Here is a 20,381-nt window from a genome sequence, read left to right as displayed (position 1 = left end):
AGCACCAAGTCTGTGCATGAGTGTTTCCACTCGTCTCTGTGACATACGTGGAACACGCAGTTGTCCACCCGCTGATGCACGCAGTGCCTGGGTAAGCCAAACTTGGGATATCACCTTGATTCGGAAATTGTTAGTAAGTATACGCTTGTGAAGGCTAACCCTTTGACATGTGGTAGTGTATGTGACATGATTCAAGGGGAGCCTACTAAACTCGTCGAACGGTCTCCAGATATTTATGTAACTCTCGGGAAGACATTGTGTTGGCACCGATGTCGTTGTTTCCCCTACGAATTGTAGACCATAACAGGTGAAGCCAGATGTTATATCTTCACTTTTGGCTTCCACGCACCGGATAGCTCGAGGTAGTATGAAACAGGTACTAACTTTCGGTGTGAAGGGTGTTGTTTGCGGCTGCAAGGTATACACGGTGGAGAGCTGATAACCGCCTGTGGAGTAGAAATGGGTTTCCACTAAGGGAGTGTAAAGGGTGGACGTGACTGTCATGTCTATCTTGGAAGTTTGAATCTTTCAATCAAATGTAACACGATTTCATAGTCAATTCCACGTGACACCAAAAAAATTGAAAATCAAACGTTAACTATACTTGTGACCGGGTCTCGGGGTTATGTGGGTTTATGAGTTCGGTTCTTCAGAAGTCAGCGATCCGGATGTTACACCACATGGAGATCCGCGGAGAAGGAATTACACGTTATCACCTACATCTGATTGGCAATGTGCTCGTATCAAGATGTTTGGGACGAAAATGAGGTTATCTAGTTGCATGAGGCGGTGTCAGGTAACACCGCACGATCATCACGGGGACCCACCCGTAGGAATGCAATAGTATCTCAGGGAATGAGCAAAATAGTCGGACTTATTCTTGACTAGACTACGTAGGTGTGCGAGCTGGGTTTCGTTCTGGTCCAGATGCTTCGAAATTTCCGGGTCAAATTGCAAATCAACCAGATGCTAAGATATCCACGTAGCGCCAATATACTATGCCTTGTACCGAAAGCTTCGCCCAGTAAGTCTCTTGGTTCCAGCTGTCGCAGACGGATGCAATCTCTCCTCCCTTTCAAGCCTTCTATTATGCATCTCGATGTAGAGCCAAGTTGCCGAAAGAATGGCAAATGCAATAACAACTAGGATCATGCTGATTATCATTCCGTTCTTGTAATACGGGCCGTCGCTTGTCTTAAAGATCCAGGCTGAGATGTAGCCTGATGTGTTCCCAACTCCAACAACAAAGCCGCTCCCAATGGCTCTCTGGAAAGGCGTCTGCAAGTTTTGCATAGTCAATATCCAGATCATGGGAAGAGTGATGAAAGTGCCGAAGGCGATGAAGTACAGCGCCATCATGGTTACATTTGTGCTTTCGTGCTCGTCTTGTCTCAAGATCGCGTAGCCAATGATGGTGAAAATAAAGCCGCCGAGGCCGAAGGCTGCGCGGTGGTTGAGTCGGTCAGCGGCGTAAGCAGTTGTAAGACATGCCACAGCAGCCACCACGAAGATGGGAACAATTTGCGCCTGCACATCTGCAGCGCTGAGTTCCGGGTGAAAGGATTTGACGAAGGACGGGGAAAAGATGGAGACCGAGTAAGCGGTTGTGGTCGTGAAGCAATAGAGGGCAGCCCAGCAGTAATTCAGTGGATTTGTGAAAAACATTTTCCACTCGGCTACAACACCAATCTCTGTGCTGCGTATCTCGACCAAGTTCTTGATAAGTCTCTTCTCTTCTTCCGTCAAGAACTTGGCCTTCTCCGGAGGTCCAACATTAGCAGGAAGGCAGGCCAGAGAAGCTACCACAGTGAAGATGCCTTCAATGATGAAGATCCTGCGAGATGTCAGAGCCGTTTCGAAACATGATCTGATAATTGATATCGTACCATCTCCACCCTTTGAAATTCTCAGTGGTTTGGATATTGGCAATCGCGTATGCAAGGAAGTTACCGGCGATATTTGAACAGATATTGGCGACGGTGATCAGTCCAAGCCTCCATTGAAGATGCCTTGGAGGGTAGTAAAGAGAACATAGGAAAACACAGCCAGGAATGAGACCTGCATCAAAGACACCAACGAAAAATCTCGTGGCTATCATCTGATCGAATGTCTTGACGAAGCCTTGGCCTATTGTGATTATACCTATACTATTCATTAGCACATCCATCTACACGACCCGGCCGCGGCAGCAGAATCTTCTAAGGACAATGCTACCCTACCCCAGCGTCACCCACGACTCAGTGACAAACGCAGACTTACCCAGTAATATGTCAAGAACACACATGTACCACAAGTATGGGAAGTTGAATTTGCGGTTCAAGAACCGCATAAGCAGATTACTTGGCACTTCAAAAAGAACCAACGGCGCCGCTGGCATTGTGAGAACGATGAACACCTTCATCGCATCGAGATGAAGATCCTGTGGAAGTTGCCGGATCAGTGCGGCTCCGATATTCGTGCGGCCCATTAACGACAAGAAGTTCAGAAAGAACATGGCAATCATTAGACGCATATCGAGTTTATAGAGGAGCTTCTTGTCGAAGGTTTTGGCGCCGGCAGATGATCCGTACGAATCGCTTTGGACCGACTCGCTTCTTGAGACAACTGGTTGCTGGTCTACCACCCCCGCGACCTTGATCTCGTCATCAAACTTCTCGATCATTCTGGAGTTCCTCTTCGGGCGATCGGGCTCCAGCTCAAGAGGGTCTGACATTGTCGTGCCGGAGATTTCGATGCAAACTGGAGAGGAGGTTTATGTCGCATGGGTGTGTTGATGGAGCAATACCTCGAGGGGCAAAAGAACAGCAGGACGTGCCCATATGCAGTACCAAAGGGATCTGGTCAAGCGAACGCTTTGAAAGCCGCCCACCATTTTTATTCGGCAAATAAACCCCCGTTTCGGCCGACAGACTTTGCGCATATCTTGCCATGTCCGTCCGCGAGTTCCTCGTCTACGGAAGACTATCTTGCAGCGGAGGGATCATGCCGAGCACAGACTGGTGCTGATGAGCGGGAGCCAGATGTCAGACGTCTCGAGGGGTAGGTAATTGTTAGACTCTGGTAGCCGGAAGTCCCTCAAGTTCGTCCGTGCTCGAGTGTAAATGCCAAACGCGAGAACGAAACTAAGTTCCCGCATCCTTTTGAGTCGGGGAGATCGCGATGTTCCCGATGGGATGAGCTAAATTTTTATCCCCTCACTTGAGTGATGAGTGAAAAGACGATCTAGTTAGTTTCTAGAAGTTGACAAGTGCACTTGATCTCTATATGTCAATCAAAGTCTGTCGATTGAAGACCAACTTGCCTCTTCAAGGTGATTATGAGGTCGGCCTCAAAGTCATACATTCGCTCGATTTTCGGCCTTGGCTCTCGGCGCTCAGTCATCATGGCGGCCTCCCAAGGCTGTCCTGCGGGCAAGGTGGGCCCAAGGTTCGTTGACTTTGGAAACTTCGGATCATTATACAAAGCATGTTCCTCGCCAATTGAGAATCCTGCCATCCTATATGTGGTTTAATCCGACTCGGGTCAGCCTCCTGTTAGATAGACCTTGATAATTTAATTTTGAGGATGCCCTACATAAACGTTCATTCGACATTTGCAGAGGATGTTGTTACTATTTCAGGTACTAGAAAAGAATGCTATCATCGAGTCTTCCATCGTATACCTCCTCAGATACCTTAGCTGAACAAAGCGTGACTCAGCCTAGATGCACCTCCCTACTACTGAGATCTCTGCAGGCGCAGTCACAACACCCAGTCAGAATGACCGCCACTCAAACTCATCGTGAGACAGTCTCATAGCCCGCGTTCGGCAATGAGATCCCTGACGTACTTGATCAGCAATGGACCGACTTGCCGGGCTATGACCTGGTCTCCCTGGTCGTTGGGGTGTACGCCGTCTCGCAACATGGAGGTTGTGAACCCGGCAGAACTCGAGCAGTCTGCAATTTTGATTGGAGAGTTGGTCGAGTTCTGTTCAATGGCCCAACCCGGGATTCGCTGGTTCAAGGTATCGATTCCACCACCGTTGAAGGACAACGGGATCAAGCGATCAACCTGCGAGGTATACTCATGTCAACAGACGCACATATTGAAAGATGCTGCAACAGTACAAACCAAGATCTTCATCCGCGGGTTGGATGCTCTCATCAACCCTGTCATCTTCGTGTACGAAGCGATAATGTCGTTGGTTGTTCGCCCTTGCGCTACATCGTTGGTGCCAAGCATGAACTGCACAATATCAGGCTTAGTGCTTGCCAGCCATCCTTGTAGGTACTGGTTGGCGATGTTGATGGAGAGCCAACCCGAGTGGCCCTCATGATGAAGGTCAAAAGAGCCTGACTCTGCTCGGCAATTTTGGGGGTTGTTGGTCATGGAGCCAACGAATTGCACCTTATCGGCAAGATTTTCCTTGACAAGTTCGTCCCATACTAAGGCTCTCCAGCAAGTTATTTCCGTGATGGAGTCACCCAAAGGCACTCCGAGACTGTTAGCTAGCTGTCTTCAGGCCTGTCGTTCAAGGGCTTGGACTGACTGATCTTGATCTTGGACTGCGCAAAAACAGTTGCGAATAGACCTAAAGCAAGAAAAACGCTGGAAAGCTGCATGGTTATAAACCGATAGATCACTTGCTTCTCTGAAATTGGCTCTGAGAAAAACAGAAGAGGCTTGCAGGCAGCCAGCCCAGAGACTCTCAGTGATAGGAAACGATATCATGGCTTTTTAAAGACGCTGTCAGTGAGTCTGGCAATTCCATACCCCTCATACAGAGCGCTTGCCATTGGCATATTTGGTAAAGAGATCCATCCATTCATCCGAAACGAAATGAAGGCGTGATAATATGACGGGAGTCATATTGACGGACGGAATGAAGAGATGAGTCTTGACTCCGAGTTTCTCGGCAGCGCGCCGATGGTTAAATCCATTTTGAAGTTGAGAGAATCCACATTGCTACATCATCAGGTCTTTCGTATTGGAGCAATGTGACCTTCTGAATAGCCGGAAATTTTGGCAAAGTGTCGAGTGGATTATCCAAATGATGTTGAATGGAGGGGTAAGTCTTTGATCTTTTGAATGAACCAGCTTTACCGAAAATTGGAGGCTCTCAAAGCCATTGAGCTTGGCGGTGTGGGTAGATAGAAAATGCCACAGTCGTGCAGCAAGATGCATGTAGAACAAAGAATGTGTGGTCACTGTGGCGCGGATAGTCCACTGCATTTCTCTCCTGAAATTCGACAGGCAACGACAGGCTGACAGACGACGCGGCCCTGACAGCTCAAGTATGTTCCTGCTTCATGCCTCATGCTTCATGCCCGTCATGTCATGGGTTCACTATTCGTGCGAAGCAGTGGATTCTGGGGCCAAAAGCTGCATCAACCCGAGAGGTATCCGCCGACAACCGGAGCTGCGCACCAACATCATGGCTCTAAGCAGGAGTTCGCGGTTATCTGACACAGAGGTTCTTCGGCGAGTGATCGATTGAATAATCATTCTGACTACTAGCTCATATATTGGAATCGGGCAAGTTGAAAGGTAGACAATTAGTCAATGGGACTTGAATCACTTCTTGGCGATTTCTAGTTCACCGCTTGATGTCTGCCTGCCTAGCGAGGCCTTGCCCTCCGGGCTAGGCGCGGACGAGCACAGTACGGTTACGAAACCATTGCGATGACGTTCCCAAGAAGCCGCCAACGGCCCCGCGCCTGTTCGTCCTCATGTGCGTCTAGTCCGGGTACCATATGCCTTTGCAGGGAACACCTAGCACGTGTGAGCTTGATGATGCAAGGGAGTTTATTCGACGCCCGCCTGACCGCGAATCCATCAAAGGCGCGGGCCGCGGGCGAGGACGGGAGCTGCGGATATTGCGGGAGCTCGCACCTCGGCAGACAAAATCCAGCACCGATCTACCGCAGTAGTTGGAGGAGTTGAAAGAGCACATCCTACTTCAGCTTAGTGAGAATCGAAAAATACCGCAGTTGGACTGGATCTGGTGATATACCATGCTCAGATGCGATGTTGGTCCGAGTTGTTTGGCAAGTCAAATACGGCGGCACCCTCGTTCGTATTGAATCTTGGGCTTGATTGCTATTCGTTGATTCACCGCTGTTCACCGCTCACCTTCTCTAACAGGTGTTTGCTTCAAGACCCGAGAATCCGGGAACAAACATTTGTGCAGGAACCTGGGCTATGCTCATTAAACATGCGACTTCGCTGTATGGCACCTGGGATTAAAACAGGTCACAAGGCGTCGCGTGCGGCGTGGGATTCCTACTAATGCGAACTGGACATGGATTATGGTCAGGAGCCGCTCATTTTGCGGGGCTTGGACTGTCACTGAGGTTTACAACGGGCCCAGACTGCTGTGCAACCAACATGAAGGTCTCTTGGTCTGAGCCCCGCTAGTCCAAAGCTCCAGTGCGAGGACGCGGGGCTACAAGTCGACGATCCTCGCCATAGTCAGCCTCGCATGGTGAACAAGACCTTTCATCTTTGTACCCTGGTCTGAAACGAGGCGAAGTAACTAGTTCTTGTGTCTTTCTCCAGCTTTCCAGATGTCGTTATTCAGATGAAGGTGGGCGGTCCTCTCGCGAAGGCACTTTGCCGTCTCGCTGCGGGTGACCCATGTCTGTTGGATACCTGCCGATTGACCGAGTAACCGCCTGGGAGCTCGGACACAAAGAGACTGTTCTGTTCACTACCGCTGATGACATGATGAATCTGTCTACCTGTGGAGAGCGCTATCAAAATGGCCATGCCTGGTGTGGCTCGTTCTGGCCCAAAGGCCCCAAACATTACCTTCACTGTTCGAACTCCAGGACGCCGTGGGACCGCCGATGGACGATGCTCCAGGCACGAGGAGGTAAGACTTTGTTTCTTTCATCCTCATCCATATTGGTGACAGGAGTTCCGTACATTGACAAAAAAGTCCCAAGAGCCTACCCTCCATCATCTCATACCCCCGGACTCGGCCCCGGGGGGGACCTACACTGCTGTTGGTTGCGCTGTTGACTGTGATAGTTGACTACCAACAAAGAGGTGGACCTAGCCCCCGAGTGCCAGACTGCAAGACTCACACGATGGGCCCGGAAGAAGAAGCAATAAGCGCTTTACTTAGACGATGGATAGCGCGCTTGCCGCGCCATCCTGGTATGGCAGGTCGTCATTGATAATCACTCAAGTGTTGCGACATTGCCATCCCAACTTGATCGACCCTTGTCGAATAGTTATGGAGCCCGGTTGGAAGCTCTTTGAGAAGCCATCGCAGCTGTTCAGTGAACAATTCCTTGACCCGACGCCATCCTGCCAGCCACGGTGAGCAAGACAAAAGGGAGGTTGACCCCAGGTTATGTTCGCGGTCAATCGTCAATCATTAACCACTTGACGAACTTCTGCCCTGTTCTTTATCGTGTCATCAAATATCCAGTCACCATGTTCAGCGAGTACAACCAGTTCGTGTTGAGGAACACCGCCCAGATGCCTATTACCCGCTTCACCATGCCCCGCGTTCCCAAGATGATTGAAGCCATCTGCCCTGGCTGCTCCAAAGGGTTCACCAAGATAGGCAGCATGCACCGCGTGAGTCAACAGCCATGTTTTCCCTCTCATCTCTTCAAGACAAAACTTCAAGAACACTAGACTAATAAAGTTGCCATTCTTCAGCACGTATATGAAGACCGATGTCCCCACCCGATACCGCAATTTGTCGCCAAAGTCAAAGCTGAGCACAGAGCGCGGGTTGCCGCTGCTGCTGCCCGGTCCAAGGCTCGCAAGGCAGCCCGTGCTTCACGGGCTGACCCGCTTCCCGCCGCCCCGACCCCGGCCGTGAGGGGTCACCCTAGCCGGGCAAGGGAAGCCAGCATGGGCCGAAGTCCGGGCTTTTTGCAGGATGATTGCGCCTCGCACGTTGCTCAGCAGAGGGATCTGGGGATGGTATGTTTGCTGTGAAAGATCCACTCTGGGGCAGGTCAGGACTGACATTGAGAAGCTGTCACAGCAACAACAGAACGACTTCTGTCCTATCATCAAGACTGAACCGGACTTTTCTGCTTTTAACTTCCCGAGTCTCATTGCTAGCTGGGATTTGCACGATGTGGGCATCAACATCAAAACCGAGTCTCAGTGGTCTTGAATGTACGTGTAAAGTTGAAGAAGGGGTTGGAGCCGTAGGGGTTTAGTATGTTTTGATCTTGTTTTTATTCTGTTTCTTGTAATTATTATTGTCGCTCTTGGAGGATCACGAGAGCCAGATTACCTTGTATTCACTCACATAGGACCTCTACTCAGATTATGAGACGGTATCTATCACACCAATCTTATTATATGTTGTACCACCGATCCACTCCCACTCGACAATCTCAACCTTGGTAGCGTTGCGCTGGACGAGACCATATACTCTCCCAGCTGAGTTGGCAGCAATCTTGAAGGGCCTGTCCTCGCCGGACATGGTGGAAATTTCCCCCACGTTTGTCCACTCTCCTTCAGCGTACGTTGTCAGTACAGGCGCTTTGTCCGCCTGTGCCCCTAGTACGTGCATGACCAGGTTGTTGCTGCTTTCGTATCCGCTCGAGAAGGCCGCGATTGTCGCATTTGTTTCGAGCGTCGTTGGTAAGGTGTTGTTGGTCCAGTCATTGTCGTTGACGAGGGTGAGGTGGATAAGTGAGCCAGTCTCAGAGGTATAGAACATGGCCATCCTCTTTGTGGTCGCGTTGGTATAAATGGGAATCATAGACATCCCGGTGCCCTCTGCAGGCTTGCCAAAGTCGGTCGAGATCCCCACTGCAGCCCAATCAGTCGCTCCGTCGCCCGTTCGGCGAAGAACGCGGATGGTGTTTCCGGCGTCCTGATATAAAACCAGGTTCGATAGGTATGAGTCGGGGGTATATATGCCGTTGGACAGCAGATTTGACTTCGCGTTCGCAGTAAAGGTGTTTGAGACGCCGGATTTATCCCAAGTTGAGCCGTAAACGGGGTTGGCGTTGATGATGCCCGCGACCTGGTTCGCGTCATTGAGGTAATAGATACGAACATCGCGGATCTTGTGAGTAGGATTAGCAATAATTACGCAGATTCAAGTAGCCGATAAAATGATGGCAGCTCACCTTATCGCTATGCCAAAACAAACTGTTGGAGATGGGGGTGCCCTCCTTAATCGTGCTCTCCCTGTTGGCAATTGTCGAGCTCCACACTTTTGTTGACGAGTTATAGGACGACATCATGAGGTTCTTAGACCGCAGCTGGTAGAACACGAGGTGGTTCACGTAGCCATAGTAGTCGGTGAAGTTGAGCGCGCCTATGCTGGTGGTGGGCAGGATATCCAGCTCATTCGTTGTCGTTGTGTTGTTCGAATCGCCGCTGCTATCACCACTGCTGTCGCCGCTTCCACTCCCACTGCCGCTGCCCGAGCCGGTACCACTGCTGCCGCTTCCGCTGTCACTTGATCCTCCGGAGCTGCTGCTTGATTGTTGCGAGCTGTTGCTTGCCGACAATGCGCCACCGACGCCTCCTCCTACCGCAGCGCCAATGACAATAATGAGCGCCACGGCTAGCACAATCCAAAACGTCTTGCGTCGCATGCCGCATATTGTGACCGCCCTCTTCTTCTGCTGCTTCTCGTCGATCTCTGCTGTCACGACTTCTGGCGGGTTGTCTTCTTTCGGAGCGTAGTACCCGCTTGAGTCATATGAACCGTTTTGGTACTCGACTGGTGACGCGCCGCCCTCCGCCGGGTGAACGGCCTGAAGCATCGAGTAATCGTGGCCGTACGGGTGCACGGCTTGTGGAAGATCGCCGTCGTGACTGTGGACTTCGGGCAAGTTATTCTGGTCCGCGACGCGGAACTTGCTCAAGTCTTGATCGCCATATCCCCCCGGCGATCGGCCCGGTCGGCTGTCGACCTCAAGACCGCTGTAGTACTCCGGCGGAGACGCGTTGTTGTTCGGAGTTGTCATGATTCCGCGCTCATTGCTCAATCGCGAAGCAAAACAGGACCAAAGCCATCTCCAGCATTCAAAGGGGCGGAAAGATGAACGATTTAAAGCATCGTAGCCCAGACCCAGGAGCCCGGAGGGGAAATCCACAACTCTATGGTCCTATGGAGCCCCATATTGACAGGCCGCAACGTTGAGCGCCAGAGGTTGTGGATTCTCGTCGGGACTTTGGCTCTTCTCGAGGAATTCATGGCGGTTGACTGGCGCCAAGAGGCAGTAAGGGGTCTGAAGGATTGGAATCCCTGCCCACGATGGAGCCCTTCAAGGCAGCTCTTTTCTTAATAGGGATAAGCGCTGACGGGGACTCCATTTCCGATGGAGCGGGATCCCGCGAATGGCTTCCGCTTAGGTGCCCGCTAGCTTCGGTTGTGGGATTACCATAATCAAAAAAGAGGGCCGTTAGGTGGTCTTCGTGGGGTCGCAAGTTCTCAACGGCGGGCCAAAGGGGCTGGACTCTGGTGATGATTCCTTCTTCCCGGAAACAGATCCATGCCATCGCGTGGTTCTGGTCCTTTGAGGATCCTTCGAGGCTTCATTGGGCTCGAATTGGCGAAAGCTGAAGATGGGACGGCGGCTGGCAGTCGCCGGTGTGGCAAGGCCCGGAATCTTGGAGGATCAAACCCATACACAACCTGACAACACAGCCAAGATCGATATTGTTGAGTTGAAACTCGGGTGCCTGAAAAGCCAAGATGAGCGAAATGATAAGCGTCAAAACGGTGAATCTCAGCCTCAAAGGAGCGGCTGCCTTGACCGGAAAACGTGCGTTCGTAAATCGAGTCTTTGATGTCCGCACATGAGATGGATACACACGATTGAAAAGAACCGAATTTGGCATCATAACTCCTCATCTGGGTGCTTGTAAGATAGCGCTGCGTTGGATCACATGTCACAGTGCAGTTGTCCAACTCGCAGCTTACAAGCGAAGACGTTATTTCCGAACCCCGTCGTTTCCGCAACACAAGCAGTGCCAAGTCCCTTTAAATTTATGGAAATTTATGGACGATGATTTCTGTACATCAAGAACATTGACCTCGTTGCGCTCGCGTCCCCCTAAATGTGTGGTGGCGAGACATTGTTTGATTTATCGGTTCTAAACTAGCATGTAAACAACGGTCATGTGCTTCTGCAAGTACTAACTTTACCTTGGGTACGACACTTTCCGTAGTTGGTGTGTGAGGCCTCAAAAGCCACTCTAAATAGCGATCGAAGAACCTCTCAGTAATAGGGAATACCGATCAGCCACGGAAAGTGCTAATATTGCAGTTGTTCAACCTCGACTACTCTATGTCGTCCGTTCGTTCTAATCTTTGGCCATTACATCCCTTTATCCGACTCCTCGTATGCATTTTATTCCATCAACTGCGGAATGGCGACAGTACATGCGCTCTCCAGTTTTCTCTATATCTGCGTCTATACAAATCTTTTTGTTGAGGGAAACAAGGGAAATAGGGTCGGATTAACGCATGATTAACTACTGCCCCTCATAGGAATATGTACCGTCACTATTCCGCAGTTGATGGGATATTGGTACATCCGACAATTCATGTGTCATGGGAAAAGCCACAGCGGGCTGATCTCGCATTCTTGTCTATGATCTCTCTGTGCCGCATTGATACACGCAACAATATCTCCGAAGTGGAATGTCTTGCCCACAATGCCGGGACCGTAATGAGCATATTTGGCTGAGTTTGTCATAACGTTTCTTGCTTTCAGAGGAACCACCGGCTCTTCTATCATGCACCAACACGTATCCGTTATAAGTCGGGCACCGAAGCTCTCGATAACGTCTAGATAGCCAAGGTTCAGGGCCTCTTTGTATGTATCACGGCCGGTGGTGATCATGACTTCGACATTGGGTGCCTTGTTCCTGCCGCGGCACACCTCGGCAAGTTGTGAGAATTCTTCTAGGGAAAAATGCGGATTTCTTAGAGAGATGATATCGACTGAAGGATCCTTAGCCGTATTGAGCTGTCTCCAAGCTGACTGCAATTCAGAAGTTGTCACCTCGATGGTCCCCAAACTAACGAGTGCATCTTCAAAACTTGCAGCCTCTGGCGTGATGCCGCTGATGTGAAACATTGGAGCAGATGAAGTTGTTGCGAACCCTGCCCCAAATGCCTTCAAATCTGAAATGCTTGGTTGGGTCGTCTCCATACCAAAGACGAAAGGAATCTTGGCGGCAACCACATGACCAATGCTGTAGCCAACGAGAGCGAAAAGCGACGGATCAAATGCGTCAAATTGGGGGACCTTGATTATGACTTCTGGTTTCCTCCCCTCTTGGACATGACACCCGGCATACGGAGCCCTTCCAGTCAACGCAATGAAAATGTCCATGTAATCAGGATACTTCTGTGTATGTGCTCCTAGCACACTATTCGCGAACACTACGGCATTGGATTCAGACCATCCGACTTGCTCTCCAGCTTTGGGCTTACTCTCGAGCAAGTACGGAGCGCACGTGAAGCTCAACTTGGCCCCCAGCTTGAGATAAGTCTCCCCAATCTTATCAGATATCTGAGAAATTTCGGGCTTGGCTCCCAATTCCTTCCACCTCTGGCGGTCGACATTCAGGGAGTTGCAGGTCGATGGTACGACAAACTTTCCTCCGAGGGAAAGCAGGCGCTCAGGAACGAGAAGACTGCTTTCGCCGACGTAGGCACAGGCGTCTACATGGACTTGGGAAACATCTATCAGGCGCTGTGCCCCTTGTATCGTGGCGTACTTTACGATGATTTCCATTGCTATACGAGAAGCTTCGCCACTCTCGCCAGACAAGATGGCTTTGTCGGTTGGACTCAACTCCAGCGCCTTTGTGCTTTGTGGCACCAACTCAATCTTGTGGCCGCCTGGTGAAACCAACAAGCTTGTTTCGTTGATTTGCACCGTCGAAGCTTGACGAAAGACTTCGAAATGTGATGCGTCTGAAAGAAAGACAATCGGGATGCGCCTGCCGAACATCTTCTCGGCCACCAAGACGCCCAAAGTAAGAATCATCTCCACGTCCCTGAAGATGAGAGCCGCGGGCGCATTGCCGGAGAGTATCAGCTCTGCAATTGCGCTGCTACCGGAACAAGATCCGCGACCAGCAGGGATGGCGAGAATAGAGTCTTTGAGAGATGTGCCACGGAGGGGGTGGTGGGCATCGGCGACGATACCGGTCTTTGAGTCGACGCCCATCATGAAGCTTAGCGGAACGTCTGAAAAGATGACCTGGCCCTGGGCTTTCCCCGGAACGACGGCAAGTGCCTGGCTTGGGTTTGACAACATTGATTCTGCAATGTGACAAGGAACATAGAATTATTTGCAAATGAAAAGGAAGTGTGAATCTGTGGGACAAACATGAAGATCTGCCGTTCTAAAGATTCAGATCATGCAGCTTCACAGAGTAAGAGTTAGTTAGGTGAGCCCGAAAACCCGTGCCGTCACTGTTTTCCAGGTTTTTACTTTCTTTGCCGATAAGCGGCTCGGACAGGTTTCCGCGGCCAGCATTCCGCGGCGACCCCTCACCGGATGTCCAGGAATGATGCCGGTCCGGGACCGCAACGGCCTCGTGCAAAGTAAAGCAGTGTCTCGGCCTCATTTTGCAAAGCAACACCTCTAAGAAATACTGGCAAGACGGTCATTCGTCTAAGCCCAGATTTGTGGCGACCTTTGTCGGCAGTCATCTTTTTGCTGTCAGGGCCAGCGCCGCGTTTTATCTCGTCAGTCCTGCTCGACCGTATCAGAGCCCAGCACATAATGATTAATGGTGGTCATCCGCGAAAGAGTACATTCATAATAGATTAGAATGACAAAAGCTGAACATATCGCGATTCCCAAAGGACTCCGTAAATTGCTTCCATCCAATGCAATGTAAATGTTAGACACATTCGTCAAAGAAACCTGGAAAAGCCTGGATTCTCATATCCTCAGGCGGTTTTAAAAGCTGCGCATATCAGACTGACAACTCAACACTGCAACACTGATGCGCTTGAGCATCCATTCGTTGCCTCTGAGAAGAAGGCGCAATTATAGTACACCAGAACATGTAAGTTCCACTGAAAACTGAGATTGCGCTGTTGAAAAACATTTGGTTCCTTTACTGTGCCACGTTGTTCGCGATATACGCCCACTCCACATCCTCCCAGCCTGGCCTCCGCCGAATCCTCGCCAACATGTTCTCCTGGACGCTCGTCAAGGGCTTTCCAACAGCCTCAGCCAAGTTGTTATTGATTTGCGGAACTTCAACTCTGTCACCAGCGGGAGTCTCAATCTCGAATCCTAGCAGCAACGCGGCCATCGCCCCCAATATTTCCGCGTCGGCAAAAAAGCGTCCGGGACAAAGGTGTTTACCGCCTCCGAAAGGATTAAAGGCGCGGTTTTGCGCCCGCTCTCTTTCTCTGTCCGCGGTCATGAACCGCCGCGGATTGAACTCGTGTGCGTTCTCGCCCCACGCGTCGGGGCCAAAGTTGGTGATGATGGCAGGGATTTGGATGTTTGCACCCTTCTTGAGGAGATAGGTCTTTGTGTCGCCGCCGTCTCCGGATGGTGTGTAGCTGATCAATGTGTCCTCCACGACACGACGTGTGCCCGTCGAACGATTGGTCAAGCGCATGACTTCTTTGTAGGTCGACACCAGCAAGGGGCATTCTGTACGAAATTTGGCAACGGTGAAGGTACACTTCCGAGACGGACGGCCCCCGGTAGTACCGCCGTCCTGCTGCTGTATCACGGCGAGGGCAAGAAGCTCCTTTTGCAGATCTGCAACAAGATTGGCATCGCGGAACACATAACACATCATCCAGAAGAGTGTTGGAATGGCGTTTGTGACGCTCACAAAGAGCATTCCAAACTCGTGGTCAGCGATGTCGTCAATGGGCAGGCCCCATTTTCGGTTGACCGCCACGCGCCGCTTAACGACACTGCTGGCATCGGTGATGTGATCATAGTCTTCGCGGAAGTATTTTCGAAGAGCCTTTTGCACCTTGGCACGGCCGTTGTATGCCTTGGATACTGTGATAGATGGTAGCGGTTTCATGAGTAACTCCGCTTGGCCACCATCATAGTCCCTTCATTTGACGTTGTAAGCAATCGGACTCTGGAATTCGCGAGCCGAAGAGGTACCACTTACCATAGGTTCTTGCTCAACGTCGGGTCCTTCATCAAAGAGTTCTTGTCGCCAAATAGGGAGCCTACTGTGGCCATAGTGAAGGAATCTCTGAACCACATGTACAGCTTCTTGGTTTCATACTCAGTTCCGATGGAGTTAATGGTCTTCGAAATTTTGTTCAGAACATAGGTGTTCATCTCTTGTAGATCGGGACCAGGAGCCAGAGGTGCGAAAGATGGATGTTGATCCTCAATCCATGAGATGGAGCCATCGGTTGGTGGATTGTGGAACAAGTCCATGACGTTTGGTCCTAGACCGACCATCTTCTGCGCGAACTCCGCCATCACTGGATAAAGATTTAGAGATTTGTTTTTCATTGCAACCTGGATCAGCTGCGGTGCCGTGATGATGTAGATCTTCTCGGATCCACCCATCGAGATGGAAAAGATTGGAAGTTTCGCATTTTCAAGGCTGTTACGCTGTCATTAGTCTGAGTTCTGGCTTTTCTCGTCATGATGGAGCCCTGTTTTGTTCGTTAGACTCCAATGGCTTTGCTTTCAACGTACCCGAGTTGGCGATAGTATTTCTGCCTCGATCCTAATAACCCAATGATATGACCGACAAGCGGTATCTTGGGCTTCACTTCTCGTGGTTCTCTTGGATCTACAGACTTCGCCCGAGCCTGACTTCCGCCGATAAGGAAGACGATGCCCAGCAAAAAGAGCCATAATAAACCATTGCTGTCGCCAGCAAGCATAGTACCCGTCAAGTCGGATAAAGCCATGGTGATCCCGGCGTTGAGGTGAAACTTTCAGAGCATCGAGCATTGCGCAACAAGACGTGCCGTGATACTCTGCTGTGAAAGTGAAAGACGCGCTAATGACGATGATGCAACAGCCACAGGTAGAGTGGAGCAAGAGCCAGCTCGGGTTTGTAATGCTGGAAACCCCGATGGCCGGAATACGCGAATGTGACTCTGGCTTCTAAGTTTGAAAAAAGTCCACTTCAGGCTTGGTCCAGGCGGCAGCACGAGGTGGGTAGTATCTTCGGAACCATCTTCGGAGGGATTCAGTCAAGCAGCCACAGCCGCTGTCTCTTAGTTCGCGCGAAGGATGACACTACCGTCACTAAGGTACTGTGATGCACACCCATGATGCAGAATGATATCCATCGCCATCCTCCCATACTCCGTACTTTCCCGCCATTGCTTCCGTGTCTCTGAATTGTTGCCCCGTACGGTGGATGTGCAGATCGCGGACACGGTGGCCCAATTCGAGCACAGTGCGCTGTTTTAGCGCCTCAATCTAGATGCAGAATGACACGAACTTGCCCAGAGACAATGTTTGCTAGGGTCCAATAAACCAAAAAATACATGGATGGGCCTAGGGATTGAATCCATGGACCACGGCTTGATACAGCATACACCCTGTCCGTATGTTGTGCAAATATCAGCACTAGGGAGCATGTCTCGGTGACTCGGTCTGCTCACTGAGCATTGCCATCTATCATGTGCAAACCGTGATTGATGTGTCATCAGTGGTGAGAAGACCTTGAACCTCAGTTGAGACCAGCATTCTTTCTACTTTCATCTCTCTAGACTTCCAATTTGTAGACTCACTATGGTCCAATCAGAGAAGATCCCTTTCTCGGAAATCTTTCCATGGGCCACCTTCCGCCGACAGGCAAAGGCGGATCTTGCACCCCCTACGACAAGCTTCGCAGGAAAGACAGTCCTCCTCGTCGGCGCCACCGGCGCAATTCTCTCAGAAGCGGCACGCATCATCACCAGTCTCGATGTGTCGACTCTCATATTGGCGGTCCGGAATATTGCAAAGGGCGAATTGCTGGCTGGTGAACTGAGAAAAGCGATCGTAGATGGCTCTCCCCATCAGCCAATAATTACGGTGATGGAAGTAGACCTCTTGTCTTTTGATAGTGTCAAAGCTTTTGCGACCCAAATCAACGATTTTCAAAACCGAATCGATGCGGTGGTTATGGGTTCTGCCATCATGAATGATGAGACTAGATTGACGGCAGATGGGTGGGAAGAAAGTAAGTTTCCCTTGATAGATACAGCTTTTGAAACCGAAATAACCGCTGTCTATGCAAGCTCGATGTTTTCTGACTTGAGAAACATTTCCCTAGCTTTGCAACTCATTCATATTTCATCTGCACTCCTGATTCTCCTTCTCTTTCCTAAGATGCTAGCCGATGGAGAAAAGCAACCAGTGGTGCTTTGCAGTCTAACTAGCGCGGCGATCCGCTCCGCTGCCCCGATGGTCGAGCTCCCAAATGATCCCAAAGACTGCTATTTGAAGCAGGTCAGCAATGTCAAAGACGCCGCTACACAGAAGAGCTACCAATATGGGCTTGCAAAGATCATCCACGCATGCTGGATTAGGGAGCTTTGCGCACGCCATCTTTCCGGCAGTAACCCGAGGATTCACTTTCACCAGCTGGACCCGGGTGCCTGTTTCACACCACTTAGCTCACAAATTCTTATCGGAAGACTGCTGCTTTGGTTCATTGGTCGACCCGTAGAAATGTGTGCACGAACCGTTGTGAACTCATGCCTACCACTGATAGGATCGCATGGGAAGTTGCTGGTCGATTACGATATTGCTCCGTAAGTTCAGGTTCTCCTCTTCACTTTTCCAAAAATTGCACAGACAAAGGTTTTTGAAAGCGCGGCGATATCTTCTTTACAGTTTTGCTAATTACCTGGTCATGGCATAGGTACCCTGAGTTCATGGACAGGTAAAAAAGCGTCTTGATGACCTGTCGAGGAATCCCTCTTTTCGCGTCGTCTACACGAGAAATCGTAGACTCTAAAACTTGGTATAACCTATGCTAATACTAATGTTCGATGACAGGACACTCGGGTTGGAACTCCAGCGTAGGGTTTGGCTTGAGACAAGCCAGGTATTGGAGAGCTTAGTCCATCCTCAGGCGAAAAGTTTCCTCTTTAGCCTAAGTTCATGACTGACTTGCCCCGTCAAATGAAAGACCGACGGAGTTTTGCATCTTAGCAAAAGCTAGGTCGCGATGGAAAAAACTGAATTAGATTTGCGAATGGTCCAGAGCAGGTAATGACCAAACAACTACCTTATATGGATTCAAAGGGAATTATTCCCGTCGGCGTTCTCCACCTCAAGCCCCTTTCCCGTGCATCATACAAAACTCAATCGTGCTTTCAGAACGCACAGATCTCTATGCTCCAGTGGCCTCTGTCTTGGGCGCACTGGTCGAAGTCACGGGAGTGTCATCTGGAGTATCAACCTTAGGTGGTCGGTCTTCCACCGGGTCGCAATCCGCCACCTTCGGAATCCCCGCAAAGAACCTCTCCTGATACGCGGCATCCATCTGAGCTTGGAAATTGGCGTCGTTGAAAGGAACCTGGGTCTTCTCATACTGAACGTCGGTAAGAGCATCCTTGGCCAAAGTTGGCAATGACTCCCAGCTGATCAGGGTTCGCTCGATGATGTTCTCGTCGTCAGCGCCCTTGAAGGCCGAGATGACGTTGTCGTGGATTTGCATCTTGGGATGTGTTGCCATGTCTAGGCCAACACTTGCGCCACGGAAAGAGATGTCGCTGATGGTGGATGGGGTACCCCAGTTCAGATGGTCAGCTGTGTAGGAAACACCGACTGGCCAAATACCCGTGATATCCTCCTCCTCACAACCCCATCGATTGACCCAGACTACTACGCTGGCCCAGTAATGGCGATGTCCGTTATTTTTCCCATCGGCCCAGCGGACCTTAGGAGTGTAATAACTGTACATGATGCCATTACGACCCTGACTTTGGCCGCGGCGGGCGTAGACTTGGCCACTACCGCCAGTTCCACAGCCACTTCTACCACCGCCTGTCGGCTTCAATCCAGCTCTATGGATTTTGGTCAGCTTTTACTCCATGAAAATACACTTCTCGATGAATCCCCTCGAGGTGATCATGCTTCAGGTGGTTTATAGTTACTCCTTACCCAAGATTACCGTTCTCATCCACGGCTGGGTACGGATCACAGCCTCCAGAAACCCAGAGGTAGGGGTTGAATCGTAGTTCCAAACTCCCTCCCAATCCGTCAGCTGCATTCTGGGTGAATGGGACTACAGCGTCGTGGTTGATCTATTGGTGTCCGTTCGCGTTGTCGCCGCCTCTTGGCAAGAGTGAGCCGTAAGATGACGCCGTGCAGCCTAGCAAAAGACCGAGACTTTTCAGCATGATGACGAAGAATAGAACGAAAGTGGAATATTAGAACAGAAGAGAAATAACTTCGGGAAGTATTCTATCTTCTCAAACCAGAAATGCTTGATACGGCCTTTTGCTTATGGAAAAGAATTCAAGTTCAATAACCAGCGTGGGTATGTGGGTTGTCTCTTCTTTAGATAGAAATAGAGCGTAGGAACACATTCAGACCGCCTATTTATAGAAGATTAGTCAATCAGAACAGACAGAAAGATCTCTGAGCCAAGCCTGATACAACGAGGCCCTCTAACGTCGGACTCTTCGGCCCCCATCAATCAATCATGTCATCTTGTATAACTAGCGACCCAAGAAGATGGAGCTCGTTGCGGCGATGCCGATCGACAATACTTAGAGTTCGAATCACTTGGAATTCATGTCGCTCAGTTGATAGACAGCAACATATATTGGGTTTCTCTGCGCAGGGACAGCCTCGGTGTTGGTGCCTCGGATCGAAACATTCAGTCCTGGGCTCATGTGCTTGAGTCATCTCCAGAATGATTGTTCATCGAACGACGTAAATGGAACTTGGACGGATTGATCGTAATTTGTATGCCTGCTACACGAAAGTATGATTCAGGGCAGAGTGAATGTAGATAATGTGGTGCGGACATCTTGGTCTGGCTTCCCTATTGGATAGCTGCAGGTAACCACATATTTTCGTAGTGATCCCATTGGCTACTAGCTAAATGAACTCGGCAAGAGAAAGAACGAATTATCCAGAGCAATGTAGCAACAAATGACAAATTAATCCGTCACGCTCTCCCCTGGATCCTTGCATCAGCAAGAATTACACTGAGAGCAGGATCATTGAAAACTGGGGACGTACATGTTGTCGCTGTAGATATGTCAGACCAGTTATCTGTAACAGGAAGTGTAATATGGGTTGACGTGAGTCTGCCCACTGGTTCAACACTTGAGCAAGTTTAACAAAATGCTTAACAAATTATCTCTTCAAGACATGGCTCTCGGGTTCGGTCTTGGCTGGAGCGGAGAACGGTGGAGAGTGTCGCCGCGAGTTCCGGGACTTGGCGAGGGTCATGTACTCCGTAGTAGTCCTG

At 50.2% G+C, this 20,381-nt stretch overlaps 6 protein-coding genes across 6 annotated transcripts; 1 reads left to right on the top strand and 5 right to left on the bottom strand.

Annotated features, from left to right (window-relative positions):
* Positions 1–996: 996 nt before the first annotated feature.
* On the bottom strand, positions 997–2,713 carry N0V96_009042 (uncharacterized protein; the record flags this gene model as incomplete). The annotated part of the gene is made up of 3 exons (XM_065758524.1): positions 997–1,817; positions 2,044–2,127; positions 2,260–2,713. 3 exons carry the CDS (start codon positions 2,711–2,713, stop codon positions 997–999), a joined length of 1,359 nt encoding a protein of 452 aa, XP_065612917.1.
* Positions 2,714–7,424: 4,711 nt separating this feature from the next.
* On the top strand, positions 7,425–8,124 carry N0V96_009041 (uncharacterized protein; the record flags this gene model as incomplete). Its single annotated transcript, XM_065758523.1, has 3 exons — positions 7,425–7,571; positions 7,632–7,925; positions 7,990–8,124. 3 exons carry the CDS (start codon positions 7,425–7,427, stop codon positions 8,122–8,124), a joined length of 576 nt encoding a protein of 191 aa, XP_065612916.1.
* Positions 8,125–8,280: 156 nt separating this feature from the next.
* On the bottom strand, positions 8,281–9,943 carry N0V96_009040 (uncharacterized protein; the record flags this gene model as incomplete). The annotated part of the gene is made up of 2 exons (XM_053188978.2): positions 8,281–9,030; positions 9,095–9,943. The coding sequence occupies 2 exons, from the start codon at positions 9,941–9,943 to the stop codon at positions 8,281–8,283; spliced, it is 1,599 nt and encodes a 532-aa protein (XP_053053744.1).
* A 1,590-nt stretch (positions 9,944–11,533) lies between these two features.
* Positions 11,534–13,255, bottom strand: N0V96_009039 (uncharacterized protein; the record flags this gene model as incomplete). Its single annotated transcript, XM_053188977.2, has 1 exon — positions 11,534–13,255. The coding sequence occupies one exon, from the start codon at positions 13,253–13,255 to the stop codon at positions 11,534–11,536; it is 1,722 nt and encodes a 573-aa protein (XP_053053743.2).
* An 811-nt stretch (positions 13,256–14,066) lies between these two features.
* Positions 14,067–15,421, bottom strand: N0V96_009038 (uncharacterized protein; the record flags this gene model as incomplete). The annotated part of the gene is made up of 2 exons (XM_053188976.2): positions 14,067–15,036; positions 15,099–15,421. 2 exons carry the CDS (start codon positions 15,419–15,421, stop codon positions 14,067–14,069), a joined length of 1,293 nt encoding a protein of 430 aa, XP_053053742.2.
* A 2,866-nt stretch (positions 15,422–18,287) lies between these two features.
* Positions 18,288–19,031, bottom strand: N0V96_009037 (uncharacterized protein; the record flags this gene model as incomplete). Its single annotated transcript, XM_053188975.1, has 2 exons — positions 18,288–18,963; positions 18,988–19,031. 2 exons carry the CDS (start codon positions 19,029–19,031, stop codon positions 18,288–18,290), a joined length of 720 nt encoding a protein of 239 aa, XP_053053741.1.
* Positions 19,032–20,381: the final 1,350 nt, after the last annotated feature.

The sequence above is a fragment of the Colletotrichum fioriniae genome (assembly GCF_027942845.1).
Source record: "Colletotrichum fioriniae strain IMI 355084 chromosome Unknown scaffold_11, whole genome shotgun sequence".
Classification (NCBI taxonomy): Eukaryota; Fungi; Ascomycota; class Sordariomycetes; order Glomerellales; family Glomerellaceae; genus Colletotrichum; species Colletotrichum fioriniae.
Note: the sequence above shows the minus strand (reverse complement) of the source record. Positions and strands in the feature narration are given on the sequence as shown.